At 49.3% G+C, this 14,822-nt stretch overlaps 4 protein-coding genes across 4 annotated transcripts; 1 reads left to right on the top strand and 3 right to left on the bottom strand.

Moving 5' to 3' along the window:
* Positions 1-222: 222 nt before the first annotated feature.
* On the bottom strand, positions 223-2,907 carry AGABI2DRAFT_122522 (hypothetical protein; the record flags this gene model as incomplete). The annotated part of the gene is made up of 1 exon (XM_006456577.1): positions 223-2,907. The coding sequence occupies one exon, from the start codon at positions 2,905-2,907 to the stop codon at positions 223-225; it is 2,685 nt and encodes an 894-aa protein (XP_006456640.1).
* Positions 2,908-6,138: 3,231 nt separating this feature from the next.
* On the bottom strand, positions 6,139-6,558 carry AGABI2DRAFT_77841 (hypothetical protein; the record flags this gene model as incomplete). Its single annotated transcript, XM_006456576.1, has 1 exon — positions 6,139-6,558. The coding sequence occupies one exon, from the start codon at positions 6,556-6,558 to the stop codon at positions 6,139-6,141; it is 420 nt and encodes a 139-aa protein (XP_006456639.1).
* Positions 6,559-7,751: 1,193 nt separating this feature from the next.
* AGABI2DRAFT_122519 (hypothetical protein) lies at positions 7,752-9,860 on the top strand (the record flags this gene model as incomplete). Its single annotated transcript, XM_006456575.1, has 3 exons — positions 7,752-7,944; positions 7,995-8,888; positions 9,241-9,860. The coding sequence occupies 3 exons, from the start codon at positions 7,752-7,754 to the stop codon at positions 9,858-9,860; spliced, it is 1,707 nt and encodes a 568-aa protein (XP_006456638.1).
* Positions 9,861-12,141: 2,281 nt separating this feature from the next.
* Positions 12,142-14,372, bottom strand: AGABI2DRAFT_122518 (hypothetical protein; the record flags this gene model as incomplete). Its single annotated transcript, XM_006456574.1, has 5 exons — positions 12,142-13,376; positions 13,431-13,540; positions 13,593-13,715; positions 13,779-14,197; positions 14,247-14,372. 5 exons carry the CDS (start codon positions 14,370-14,372, stop codon positions 12,142-12,144), a joined length of 2,013 nt encoding a protein of 670 aa, XP_006456637.1.
* Between the last annotated feature and the right edge of the window lie 450 nt (positions 14,373-14,822).

The following is a 14,822-nucleotide window of genomic DNA, read 5'->3' as shown; positions in this document are numbered from 1 at the left end:
TCATTCAGAGGAAGAGGGAATTTCAATAATTTGCTCGTCGTCGAGTTGACGTGCTTGGTGGATAGTTCGGCGCCTGTTGTCGCGCTTCTCCCTTTCAATAGCCATATCCGTAGCACGCCTTTGATCATGCCACGAGATATTGTTCTGATGCCTCTTGTATGTGCATTTGGTGGAGTCGGCAGTATGGTTGCCCTTGCAATTGATGCACTTTATCTCGTGCTTTCATTCTCCTGTCCAATCCTCCTTCTTCCTAGCCGCTCCGCAACATGTAGCGAAGACGGTGTGGTTCTTGGTCATGTGAGGTTGACCGCATCGGGCGCACAGTTGATGGCTGAGGCGACACCGGGATGTTCCATGGTTCCATTTCCAACACTTCTGGCACTGTGGTACGAATTCTCTCTGTCTAGCGTATTCTACTTTAATAAGCTTTCCTCGAATATGATATACTTTATTGACTAAGTCTTTTGTACGCGACCCAGTCTTCGAATCCCAAACATCTACAAACGCGACCACCATGTCCCTTGATCCTCGAGATCTGACAACGGCTGGCCTTCTGACACATTCCAAGCCACGGAATTGATCTACAGATCCCATGGCTTCGATAACTTGATCACCCGTGAGGATATCCTCCGGGCGTTTGTTATACTGGTTGGTATAATAGTCGAAGCCCTTCAGAATCAAATGGGCTACCGACTGTGGAGCATTAGGAAGGTCACTGTCCCCTTCAGGGAGTTCTACCTCCAACGCTTTGTACAATGACTCTCTTATCAACATGAACCCCTGCTTGGACGGTACTAAGTTAAGATAAAAGTGGACTACATTCTTAAATAAGCGACCATTTTGGACCCTCATCTGCGATTTGTGGAAAACCAGATACCTGTTCATGGCATCGACTACTTTCCCCATGTCCCCGAAGCGATCCGGTTGAACAATGTGGGAGAAAGCGAATTGAGCAGACTTCCGATTGAGTCCACCCGTAATTCCTTGGGCCGCTTTTTGGGCCGCGAGCGCCTTCTTCGACTTTGGCACAATGACTTCGTTTGAGCTCGGTGGCATATTGACCACCGGAGCTACCGCTTTCAAAGCATCCTGCATCATCATCTCAGGACACTGTTCTCTTAATGCCATTGCCCATTGAATGGTTTCTTCCATGACAATGGGAGCGGGGGCGGTAGGCGCCACAGACTGCTTAGCCGCCTGGGCATAGGATTTGGGTGCGACATGTGCAGCGAACGGACGCGCATTGTTCTTCATCTCTGCGCTCCTAGATTGAGAGTTCGGTTTGGAGTGCATGGGAACAGGGGGAGGACCAGAACGAGTTCCATGTTCTGCTGTGGTAGATGCCCCTGACTTACCTGGGGCACCTTTACCGCTCTTAGGCGGGTTCAACGGGACGTTACTCCCGCTAGCATCTCGACTCCTGCCGGCAGCAGGAACTGCACTGGTGGATGGGGCGTAACTCCCACTAGCGTCTCTGCCCTTAGCTTGCCGGCTGGAACCGGACTCGGGCATACGGGGCGTAACTCCCACTAGCATCTCGTTAGTCGCTGTCGGCTTGGTAACCACTGACAGCTTAATGGGCATATAGGATGTGACTGGCTTACCTTGTTTGCCAGTCTTTGATGGTTGAACGAGCGGTTTGGGAACCGCACTGATCTTTATGGGAGACGCGAACACCGGCGAGGTGGTGCCCGGATGTTGCGGAGTAGGGGGAAGAGGGGAGGCCTTTTTCTTTCCTTTGGTGGCGGCCGGGATTCTTGGAGGGGACGCATCGACTTCCATGGGAATCGGAGCGCTTGCTGGGGTAGGGATGGGGGTCGGTGCGAACTTAACATTCTTCACCGGTGGGGGAGGGGGAACATCTAATGGAGTCTGGAATGTTGCCGCTTCTCTGATGGCTGACGCAATGGACATATGTCCTACATTGACGTCTGCCCACTCCGAGTTGATGATCCTGCTTACGAACAAAGCAAGTTCTCTGGCGATGGCGTCCGGGTTGGTCGCCATCCTAGGTGTAATACGGGCCATACTGTTGAGGATCCCGTTTAAGTTTTCTCTGAAGCCTACGACTTGGTCTTCAGTGAAGGTCCACGGCTCGGACGGAAGGTCGGGTGATGAGCTCCGAATCTCTTCATCTACAATTTCGCCAACTATCTCCTTCGACTTGTTGACGTTTTCTTCGAACTGATTTGATGACATATTGACGCCTGTCATGACGTTACTGTCTGTGTCGTTTGCCGCTCGGACTTTGAGCGCATAAGCTTCGGCTTCGGTAATTTTCATTACCCTAGGCGTAGTTGGGGTCTTGTCCAAATCAGGCAAGACCTCGTGGGTGCGGGGAGGTGTACGCACGTCCTTCAACGCGGGGTGGTCCAGGAGTGCTGGGGAGGGAGTGGGGAAACCATACGTCGACTGGGACGCATCGAGGGGAGATGGGAGGGGCGGAGTCGTCATGAGTTCCGCTGGGGGGGTTGAGAACTGATTCCAGATGTTAGAATCAGTCTGGCGGGATACGGCGGTGGCCTTTGCGTCGTCGTTTTCTTCATCGCTACTCTCTTCGACTTCCTCTTCATCAGAGTCCTCTTCATACCTCCTTAAAGCCCGTCTCTCCTCCTTGAGTTCCTCAAGCTCTTTCTCACTCTCTTGCAACGTGGGAACAACTTCTAATTCTGCTCGTTCCATGAGCGTCTTCTCCTTTGTGGCATACTCTTCGAGTCCGCTTGTGATAAAGTTCTTTCTCTTCGGTTTGGGCGACCCAAGAGACTTAATAGAAGTCTTAGCAGCACTGAATGCTACTGAGATTCTGGAGCGAGTGCTACGTTTGGACGTAGAACTGCGAACTGAGCCCGACGGTGACGACGGGCGGGATGGGCGGGCGGGGTACGGGCGATCGCGGTGATCATCCATACTTGTGAGCACTGGAGGGGTCGCGAGTTATCAAGCGTTATCCCTTAGAAACAATATGTATTCCGACTAAAGCGCACGTCCACACCAATGTCCCAAAGTGGAAGGTGGTGGTAAGAGACAAAGAAGGAATGAAGTGCGGCTAACATGTGGATCCTATACTCCCAATGGAGAATCCAGCTTGATCGCACTTCGATCCGATGAAGATCAGAGGTAGCTCCGTAAATCCGACATTATATGGGGATAATAAACCCTAGCTCCGACTCTGGGTATTCAGCACATGGACCTGCTTCCATAAAAGGCCAATTGGAAATAGTAGCTAAGCGTTGCCGTGCGGCAGCTAAGAATAGATCAGCACAACGTTCAGCCTAGGTAGCGCAGCTAGGAACTCAAGATCGCTTAACATGAACTGTTGAGTTAGTCTTCGCCTGTAGCTCCTGCCGATAGAGCACCATATGCTCTATGACGACTCAGCTAATCATATGACATAGATTTCTCTTTTTATTGGACAGTAGATCCGTAGCTTCGTTATCACATGGACTTGACATTTCCTTTAGTACATATTTCCTTTTGTAACGTCTCGTAGCTAAAGCTATATAAACCCCCCAGGCGAGCGCAGAGAGGCAAGGAACCTTCTAGGAACCTCTTGCTGACGCTTCGCTCTGAGGATTGTGAAATTAAAGTAACAATTAACGGAGTGTAGTCGGAATAAACTAGCTTGAGAACATTCTAAGGGGCCTTGACCTCAGCTAAACAGTTAGCACAACCTCTATATTTCAATAATACACATGTATTATGCAAACATTATGCAAACATTACCGTAAATGTAATTTACATAGTACACATATATTATGTAAAACATATGTAAAAAAATAATTCAATAATGTTCATTTTAAAGGTTTTGTTTGCATAAGGTTTAGATTTGTTTTGGATAATATATGTGTACTATGCAAATTAAAATTACGGTAATATTTGCATAATAGTTGCATAATACATGTGTATTATTAAAATATAGAGGTTGTGTAGTCGAATCAAAGCGTTAGCTTTTCGAATTCACTAAGTTGCCAGTAGTAAGATAGTTTAAGAGACTAGCCGGGTTGACATCGCAGCTTATATCCAGGAGAGGTATAAGTCGGTAGCTTCTTTGGTTGCTGAGACGGAGTCAGTAGCTTTACCGGCGGGTTTAGCCATTGCAGCTCTTTCCTGAACGCTATTGGTTGGCACTTAGCGCTGCGAACGCATGTAGCTAGAGTTCCAGAAGTTGGCCGGTGGTTTCACAACTGCTAGCTAGAGAGTTCAGCCCCTTCCCTTGTCCGTTGATCGTCCTTCTTGCGCATATAAAACCTTTACATTGCACTATCTCCCCATGAACTTGCATTACGAGCAGCAGCTATTGTGTTAGTGGTGTTGTTATTTCATAGCTACGCCGTCTATTACATTCCTGCCTCTTTACCGCTAGCGTCTCTTTAGGCGCTGTCGGCTTGGTAACCACCGACAGCTTGTATGGCATATAAGAGGTGACTGGCTTACCTTTTTGGCCAGTCTTTGAAGGTTGAACAAGCGGTTTGGGAACCGTACTGATCTTGATGGGCAACGCGGCCACCGGCGAGGTGGTGACCGGATGTTGTGGAGTCGGGGGAGGAGGTGGGGCCTTTCCTTTGCCTTTGGCGGCGGCCAGGATCCTGGGTGGAGACACATCGACCTCCATAGGAGTCGGTGCACTTACTGGGGTGGGACCGGGAGTCGGCGCAAACATAATGTTCTTCACCGGAGGGAGGGGGAAATGGGGAGCTTGAGCCGGGGGGGGGCTTGAGCCTGGTATGACACAGCTGATGAGGCTGCTTGTCTGATGGCTGACGCAATGGATTCCTTTCCAACTTTGACATCAGCCCACTCTGAATCAATGATCTTGCTTATGAATATAGCAAGTTCCTTGGTGATGGCGTCCAGATTGGTCGCCATCCTTGGGGTAATACGGGCCATGCTTGTAAGAATTTCAGTGAGATTCTCTCTGAAGCCTTTGACCTGGTCTTCGGTAAACGTCCATGGCTCGGACGGTAAATCGGGTGAAGAACTCCGAATTTCTTCATCTACAAACTCACCAACCATCTCCTTCGATTTGTTGACGTTCTCCTCAAACTGATTTGTTCACATGCTTACGCCTGTCATAACTTGACTGTCCATGTTGTTAGCCGCTCGGACTTTAAGCGCGTAGGCTTCGGCTTCGGTAATTTTTATTACCTGGGGCGTAGTAGGGGTCTGTTGAACGTAGAATGTACGCGACGCAGTGGCGAGTCTAACGGTCCTAGAAACGAGTCGAACGGATAAGAACTGACTGAGCAATCCTAGTGACAACTGTGGACAGACTGTAAGAAGCTGTATTGTGTTCTAATAACTTGTACTCACCTGTGGATACACTGTAAGAAGCTAAGGCCTCTGAAGCGTCCACAGGGAAGTTCAACCATACATGACTAAGCTATCATGTGACTAAACTCGTCCGCATATATCTAAGTCCACCACCTACACTTGTAGACTGCTTGCTCACTCTAACAGGGTCTTGTCCAAATCGGGCAAAACCTCATGTGTGCGGGGAGGTGTACGCGTGTCCCTCAACGCTGGGTGGTTGAGGCGTGTGGGGGATGGGGTGGGGAACCCGTACGTCGACTGGGACGCATCAATGGGTGATGGGATGGGCGGAGTCGTCATGAGTTCCGCTGGGGGGGTCGAGAATTGATTCCAAATATTGGAATCTGACTGGCTTGGTACGGTGGCGGCCTTCGCGTCGTTGTTTTCATCATCACTGTCCTCTATAACTTCCTCTTCATCTGAGTCCTCTGTGTACTTTCTGGACCTCGCTATCTCCTCCCTCATTTCATCAAGTTCCTTTTCATCCTCCTGTGATTTTTTTTTTTTGTAATCAGTGTAATATATTTCAATACTACTCATATGTGGGGTGCCATGACGCGTTCCCCCGGCTTTACGTACACCTGCCAGCTTACAAATGCCCTGATCAACAAACTCGTACTGTAAAGGTAACCCCCCCCTGACGCGTGACAAGGTCGAACACTGGCACCAGGGTTTAACAGAGAGCCTTGAAAAGAAAATAACAAAGAAGAGGGACTACATAACGGTCCATAACAAAGGCCGAGGTAACGACCTGCCATAGAAAGAAGAGAGAGTGTAAAAATAAAATGAAACACCTACTAACAATAACGCACGTTAATACACACACTGTCACTTTGCTGGGAATTGTTTGCGAAGCCATTCCCGATCGAACCGAGGCTTCCAGAAAGGACAAGCCTTATCTGAAACGGAGTGGTCGCGCTTTTCCCGCTTGGAAGCGGTACAGTTCATGCAATGTCGGTGTGCAACCTTGTCGTCAGGCACAATGAGAGAGTGAGAATCCTCGCAATGAGGACCTCCGCATAGAGGGCAGCGCACACCGAGACGGCGGCACTGAGATGAGTGATGGCCCCACCTGTAACACCGTGTGCACAGGACAGAGCCGGAGTGAGGGCGAGCGCTGAGGATCTTGCAGTTCTTGCGTGCCACAGAAATAAATTTCCCAATGAACTTCTTTGCAGAAGTTCCCGAGACGGTATCAGAAATGTTGATCCACGCGATGCATGAATCCGAGTGAGGGGAGGTTCGCATGATGCAAACATGTGTGATTTCGTCGGAGAGCGAGGATCCGACCGGAGATGCGAGCAACGCTTCGTAGAGACCAGCCTTCGTGGGTAGGAGCCAATCCTTAGACTTGGGATCGGTGATAGGAACATCCACGATCTTAAGATAAGAGGTGGACGTGGGAGTGGATATTGTAATCAGACCGGAGTCTTCTTTCCCTTCAATGACGAAGTGTGCACGCACGTGTTTAAGCACGAACGCACACTCAGCGGAAGTGGGGACACGGGTGGTAGCGAGGAAGGTGGATTTCCCGTGTTCAGCAGCATGTTCGATAAGCGAGTCATCGACCTTCAGATCAGTGAGGAGGAGGTTGTTGAGTTTGTTGATGAATTCAACCTTGAATTTATGAGCCCCTGAGTCGAACACTCTTCGGGGGATTGATGATGACGCCACGGCGCGAAGGGCCGTGGACGGTATGTTTACCCTATCTAACGTCTGGCTGGAGCTTTGGCAGGCGGGGTGCGAACAGAGACGGCCGGGGCATGAGACGGAGCCGGTCGCTTGGAAAGAGTAGGCGGTGCACTATCAGCCAAAGCTGGAGCACTCGCCTTCTTGACAGGGAGGGAAGGCGGGTTAAACTTTACCTTCTTAGGAGGGGGTTTGGAGGCAGGCCGAGGGCCGGTCTCTTGAACACGAGGAGGATGGGGGGATTGGACCACACTAGACCTGTGTGGCAAGGCATCAATGAGATTGGCGACGGTGAAACCGCCGTCGACCTGGAGGGAGAGATAGCGCTCACCGCGCACTATCTTCTGCAACCCGGTGAGCATAGTACTGAGGTACCGTGCTGACTGGTGGTGTGTGGGATCCAGAGTGGCCAGTGCATTCTCTAGATTCCTGAAGTAAACGCCCCAAAAGGGGGCGCTTGCAGGGGTGGGCGACTCGGGGGAGCGCATGTCATGGTCGTCACCTTCCTTAGCTGGCGGAGTGCCGGCTGCAAGCGAGGTGGAGGGAGTGGGAGAGGGTGGCTGAGGCCGTTTACTGAGAATAGAAGTGGCCTGCACCAAGCTGAGACTACTTCCGGGGAGATCAAAAAGTTCACCCCCATCTGCATCCCAATCAGTGTTGGGTGCCATCATCGCTCCTTGACCTCTTACCACTACCTTCCTCTTTTGGAAGTCTCAGTGCTAGTCATCTAGTAGTAGCAATACATCGTCAGTATGCCTGCTCCGCGTCGCAAACAGCAATCCCAACCGGCCTCAACGCCATACCTGTCCCGTCCCCTGTCTCAGGTGCCGCCACCGCCTGCCAACCCGACTGCTAAGCGTCTCACTGTTGAAGACGCCAAATATCTTGCGGAGACTCCTAGTATCCCTCTCGCCTCTTTTCACGTCAATTCTCATGAGAATTGGTGTATTATCGATGCCATTCGCAACCGGGGCATTGCCCCGCGACCGCCGTAGCCAACACCGAAGCTAGTGCGCTAGCTAAAGGTAATGTCAAAGGGCCATCTGGCCAAGTTTCTGGGATAGGTGCAGCCCCCCCGGCTGTCAAGACACCGCCCAGAGTCCCTACTCCTCCTCCTCGTGTGCCGACGCCTCCAACACCGGTGCCCACTTGTCCCTCTTCCCCTCCTCGCGCACCATCGCCTTCGGCTTTGGTGCACTCCTTGAAGCGCCCCATCTTGCCGGGGTCTTCCTCGTCCGGTCCTTCTGTCGCTGCCGTCTCGGTATGCGGCAGTGATGACTCATCTATAGCCCTCGACTACGAGGACGCCACCACTCCCTGTCCCGCTTCTCCTGCAGATGAGGAGCATTTGGACAGCAAAGAATCCAAAGAGGTTATCCTCAACGCTATCAGCACTGCTCTGGGTTTCTTCCAGGCGTTTGCTTCTCCAGATTGGAAGACCATTACCCTCGATGTCTTCCCCACACTCATGGACGATGATCTCAACAACATTCATAAATATTTTCTAAGGAAAGTCCCTGAATTCCGCTCCCTCCTCCCCCCGGCAGTTGAAGCGCCTGCATCCGCAGCTGACACACCTGCACCTCATGTCATTCCGTGGGACGCACCGCCACCGGCTGACTCAGCCAAGTCCAAACCGCCGAAGAAGAAAGTCTGGGTTGATCCGGCTCCTTCTGACGTCACCCCTCCGGCAACGGCCCCACTCATGGAAGTGGATGAGCCGGCCGCTCCATCCTCAGTGTCTGGGAAGGTGCCCACCAAGTCCCTTCCCATCCCAAGTTCCAAGCGAGCGCCTCCCCCCACTAGCGCCCCATCAGTTTCGTTCCGTGATCCTTCGGCGCCTCGCAAGAGACGCCAAGGCAAGCACACAAGCCATGGTGCTTCGCGCTGTGCGGCAGGGCCCACCAGGGGTAACCCTAGGGTAGATTACAGGCTACCCTTACCCTTACCCCAAATTACCCTACCCTTTACCAAGGGTAGAGGGTTACCCTTAAATCAGGTCATGTGATGAAAGGGTACACTTGTACCATCAGATAATATAGGTTACATATTAGTTCTTGCCTAATTCACACTAATTCACACTAAACCACTGTTGAAAGTGAATGATTTTCTGAGCCCTGGCACAGCTACATACCCTTGAATTTGACAGGGTTGCCCTTCAAAACAGAGGGGGTAGAGGCAATGGTAGCCAATAGCCTACCCTTACCCTCACCCCTGGTCCTACCCTTGATGATACCCTAGGGTTGAACCTACCCTTGGTGGGCCCTAGCTGTGCCATTATCTTGACGCCGCCTGCCGACTCCCCGGTTACAGCGGCTTCTTTCACACCCGAGGTTATTAATAACCTCAATCAGCTCATCAAGAAGGACATCAAGTCTGACGTCGTCCTTACTCACTCCTTGTTTGAAGGCAACAGCATTTCCCTTGCCGCCTCCCGCGTCCCCTCTCCCGCCGAAATTGCGTTCGTGCTCAAGCACGTTCGGCGTATTTTTCCGAGTCCGAACATTCCCATTGCGCACTCCCCTCCAACGTCGACATCTTATCTTAAGATAGTCGATATTCCCCACGTGCCCGCTTCCTCCAAGGAGTGGGCGCTCAAGCAACACAAGGCGTTCACTAGCGCTCTCAACAAATCTCCGGTCGGCGCTTTGCTGGCCAAACTTATCAAGCACAAGCCGCGCTTCATGCGCGCCTCCCCTCATTCCGACTCATGCTGGGCATGGGTCGACATTCATGACATGGTGGCAGGCTCTAATGCTCGTCTCTACATCTCAAAGTTCATCTCCATTGGCGGAGAGAACTGTCAAGTCAAGGGCGCTCACCCTCATTCCAGCTCCGTCCACTGTGCTCGCTGCTGTTAGGGCGACTGTGACTGTGATGTCACAGGTCACACCTGAACTTAAGAACTAAGGAGTATAGTGACAAAAGTTATATTAGGCGTGAACCTAAGAGAACTCGACGGAGTCTTCTACAAGTTTCTACCTACTTTATATACCTAGACTACGGCGCACAGACCAACTACCCTAGGTAACTATTTATATACTGACATGAGAAAAGAAGCACGTATGAGAAAGTAAACTAATTATACATTTGACATGCGAAAAGAAGAGTGGAGTAAGAAGTAAGTAAACACAAGTACATTGATCATAAAAATGTCAACAACACCAAACAAACCATAAAAGTGTCCACAAGTACAAACAACTCTCAAACCGGTAATTCATTCACACAAACCAACGTCTCCCGAAGTAATTCCCAATCATCGCATCACATGGGCATAGTACGAAGAATCCGGCTATTGCCCAGTGTCGCGGTCCCCAGTATCCCCATCTCTGTATTACCCACGCCTTCTGTTCCTCATAGTCCCACATTGCTAAGGTTACTCTCCCACACCGTCTGCACCGATGATCTGATAGGTTCCAACCTACCGGCCTATCCTCTCTTCCTATAGCCGCCGCCGCCCTTCTCCACTGTACTTGCTCCGCATGGTTTGGAGGTAGGAAAGACAAGATAAGATCAATTAGTTCAATGGGTAAGTCTGTAGCTTGCGCCATTTTAGCAGTATGCCGATAGTTTAGCCTCCGTCGAACTGTAGCAGCAGAGGGAAATTATTATGTAATAAAATATGTGACAGATGTGACAGCGTGACGCCGTGACATTCTGGCAAGGTTCTAACAGCTGCCAGCGGTGGGGTCATCACTCCGATCAGTGCCGCGCCAAGTGTGCCCGCTGCTCCCTCTGCTCTGGTCCTCACTCCAAGGCTAACCATCTCAAGTGCATCGACGCTACATCAGCAAAAAGTTGCACAACTTATGCAAACTTATGAAAAAGTTGCCTTATGCTTGCCTTATAAAGACTAACTTAAGGCACATAAGTCTCAAAAACAGCATAAGTTCATAATTTTCATAAGCCAGACAAGAAGTTTACACATAAGTCACACATTAGTTCATAAGTTTATCATAAATTCATAAGTTGGATACAAAGAAAGCATAAGCACAGGACATTTCATAAGTCAGGCCAAAGGTTAAATCACAAGTCAGAAAAAATCATAAGGCTACTGACAAGTCAAACAGGATCTCATCAGGCCATGACACTGTTTTGTTGCAAGATATTGTTGTAATTACAAGAAACACATTTTGCAAAACATGTTGTAACTACAAGTCTTCCTTACTGGCTCAGATTATGTGTTGAAACTTACAAGGAGACTTAGTAGGCTGGAATCCATTGTTGAGATTTACAACAGGACATGAGTGTTGAAACTAACAACACTCGAGCCCTCTTATTTCTTACTGCTTTAATAATACCCGACACCCCGCCGCATCACTTAGTCACACACTTATCACCCACGTCTCCCGCCATCATACCGTTCCTGCACTGCTGTATTAGTCTCCCGCCATCACACTGTTCCTGCGCTGCCAGCCCCGCCATCACTCATTCCCGCACTGGCCGTTACACCTCTGCTTTGGCACAGATATATAATTCCCCATCCGTATGTTATTCCACCATCCCGCCGTCCGTTCATACGAGTCGTCGTTGATATATTCCATCTTTTCATAGACCAGCAATCTCATGGATTGTAATACTTCAGGCATTGCCGTACAAATTGGTACACCCGATCACATTGTATTTCTGAATAAACTCGCGCAGTATCCAACTACAATGTGATCCGAACCCAATTGCAGCTATTGGGATCTTGTTGAAACTTGAATATGATCCCGCATCAATTTGGTTTAAACATGGGATCTTGTTCAAACTAGAACATGATCGCAATTCCGCATTGTACTGATTTAGAATGTGATTGAGCCTGACTCTCGGTTAATAATTACAACATGATGGAATAGCATTCAAGACTCTTTAAACACGGCGTGGAAATTGCCTGTTCATTTTTGGAATAGACACAGGTCTTCAAAACTAGAACTTGATCGTGTTGATTTAAGAGAACACGTAAGAACTTTGAAGATGTTCTTGAATGTGATTATGCAACTTAAGAGATAGGTATGGATATTCTGAGTCATCACATGGCAAGGATACGGTTTTACTTGAACCATGCGTTATATACTTCTACGTTTTTGTACGACCCGGCGTGGAACACTTCAATATAATGAAATAATTTGGTTCTATGTTGCGCGACACTATTTGTAGTAGCTACTTCCTCCCATTCTTCTTCCTTCCCTTTGTCTTGTTAGCGTCCACTCTTCTTCTCTTTTGCTCATGCTCCCGTGCCTCCTGTTGTTGCTGGAATGTTGCGTCCGGATGATCTCTTCGCTTTCGTTCTCGTGTAGACCGGCCCAAATGAGAATTGAGATCTTGGAGCGGCACCGTAGGTTGAGTTGGGGCTATCCGACCTTTTTTACTCTTTCTCCCCCTCTTCAAGTTCGTATCCATTGAAGCATCAGCCATCGTGGAGATTGTAGCAGTAAGCATTGAAGGTGGGTCCAGTGGAGGAGGGGCGTTATCAGCAGCTGTGGTAGGTGGGCGTGATGGACTCTGGGGAGGGGCGGGTGCCGGAGGTATGTTCGATACTGAATTTTCCTTGAAAGTAAGGTCTATTGGAAGAGGTGAGTTCTCCTCAGCAGGTGTGGTAGGCGTCTTTGTTCCACTACTTGAATGCATAGGCACCGGAGAGCTCGAAATCCCAGCAGACACTGAACTCATGGATCCATTGCCTCCCGGTGAGGTAGCGGCCAACCACGAACCATCCCCCAACCAATCAAAGAACGTACTCGGATTATTTGAAAACTCCATTCCACCATTTGGCATATAATTCTGCTGGAGGAGACCAGCATGGTGAGCGGATGCACTGGAATTCATCTGAGACTGAGCATCGTGCAATGCCCAGTTTAGCTCCTGGGACAGCGGGCCAAGAGTCATCGGAGTATTCATGTAGGTTTGAGTATCGTAGTTATCCAGATGAAGTTGAGGTGGGGTAAGGCTACCAGTTGGCGTCGGCAGCACATTGACATCACAAGCAGACGTCGAGAGATCTTCGAAAAGACTGGGAGCAATTGGTGAAGAAGGACTTGTCAAAGACATAACGTCTGAGGCATGAGAAGAAAAAGCCAGGATCGTAGCTGCTGGAGATGCAGAAGCTTCGGTGGCCACAGGCGATGGCACCATCGGGCCACCTTCCTTATTGGGTGGCGAATTTGGTGTCGGACTCCCTTCCTTATTGGGATGAGAGTCATCCTCCTCCTTTTCTTCGTCGTCTTCCCTCTCATTGTTGTCCTCATCCTTGGTTTGCTCATCATTGTCATCAATATTGTCCTTTTGCAAACTCCATGCATCCGTATCCATTGGGCCTGACCCCGGTTGCTCTGCTGAACCCTTGATTCCAAATACTTTCTTGTATAACTCTGCCTGATCCTGTTGTTTCGCTTTCGCTGATTGTCAAAGGTGAGTAAGACAGCCAAGAAAGATAGTAAGCTATTACTCACAGAAAATGCGCTCCAGAAATCCGCACCAAGGACGCATAATTCGTTCTTCAAAATCAATCATTGACTCTTTGAAGTTATACTTACCCTCGGTCGTTTTACCGAAGTGCAGGCTGAGTAACAGGTAAGCCAACGGTTGCTCGGCAGTTCAAATTTAACACTTACCCAGAGTACTTTAAAGCACAATTGATTTCTAGACCTCCAATGAGGAATGTCATGATGAAACCGGTACGGGCGTTCAGTTCTTTCGCAACCATGTCAAGTATACCGACTAGTTCCCTTATCTCTCTGGAAGGTACGCAAACATTCTTAGCTCCACCATTCAACACAGCTGATCAATTTATTACTCACTTTCCACGGAGCTTCATCTCTGCTAACTTGCTTTTCAAGTCCTTATCTTCTCCTTCGTCCTCAGTTTCTTTGTCCTCCTCATCCTCTGCTGCCATGGCCAAAGCCACTCTATGCTCTTTGACTTGATGGCGGACTTCCGCTGTTTCTTTATTCCAGAATTCCCTTTTCAAGCGCTGAACTGCGGCCATATGAATAGAGGAGTATTGACGGCCCGTCTCTGTGACTTTCTCCATGAGTCTATCGACCTCCGGACCAATCTTTGTCTTGTAGTACAAAGAGGAGTATACGTCAATAATCCTCTTTTTGCGATGCTTTGGCTCTCTTTTCTTTAGCAAATCTCCAATTGACCTGTTTTTTGTCGCAGGACTTCGCTCTTCATTATCGTAGTCGGAATGCCAGCGGATAAACCGATTCAGTTGCTGCTCATAGTCAGATAGGGCCTCATCGGTAATGGGTGTGAATACATACCTCCTTCCGAACAAAAACAGCTTCGGCAAGTTCCTCTCTTTTGCTTTCATTCAGCGAGTCAGGATTGACGTCCTCACCAAAGAGTGCAACGCGTTCTGGGAACTTTTGGAACCATTCTTCGTACATAGCAGCAAAGAACCTCCATGAATGGCCATGAGCGCGCGCCTCCGGATATTCCAACAATTTCTTTTGGAGAAATGCCTCTTGTTCTACGGTACCATTTTTTCCCCATCTTGAGAAGCGTAACCTAATAGGAAACGGTCAGAGTAGATTAGGACGGCCAATAAATTTTCTTACAAGCCACAACAGCTACAATGCTAGTATTGGCGTACAAATGTGGGTGACGCTGCTCTCATTCTAAGTTACAACCTCGCTTATAATAGGCAAGTCTGTTGAATGCAGTAAATATGCACCAACATTGCGACGGTTCATTTACCAGTGTTGCGACGTCTGTTTCGGCCACTTGGCGTATCAATACTAATCATGCCGCACCCGCTGTGAACAGTGCGACTGTTCCTAGTTTTTACGAGTTATAAGGAGAACCAGCTCGGGGCTGGTTCAACGTCTTTTGTTCAT

Source organism: Agaricus bisporus, assembly GCF_000300575.1.
Source record: "Agaricus bisporus var. bisporus H97 unplaced genomic scaffold AGABI2scaffold_13, whole genome shotgun sequence".
Taxonomy (NCBI): domain Eukaryota; kingdom Fungi; phylum Basidiomycota; class Agaricomycetes; order Agaricales; family Agaricaceae; genus Agaricus; species Agaricus bisporus.
Note: the sequence above shows the minus strand (reverse complement) of the source record. Positions and strands in the feature narration are given on the sequence as shown.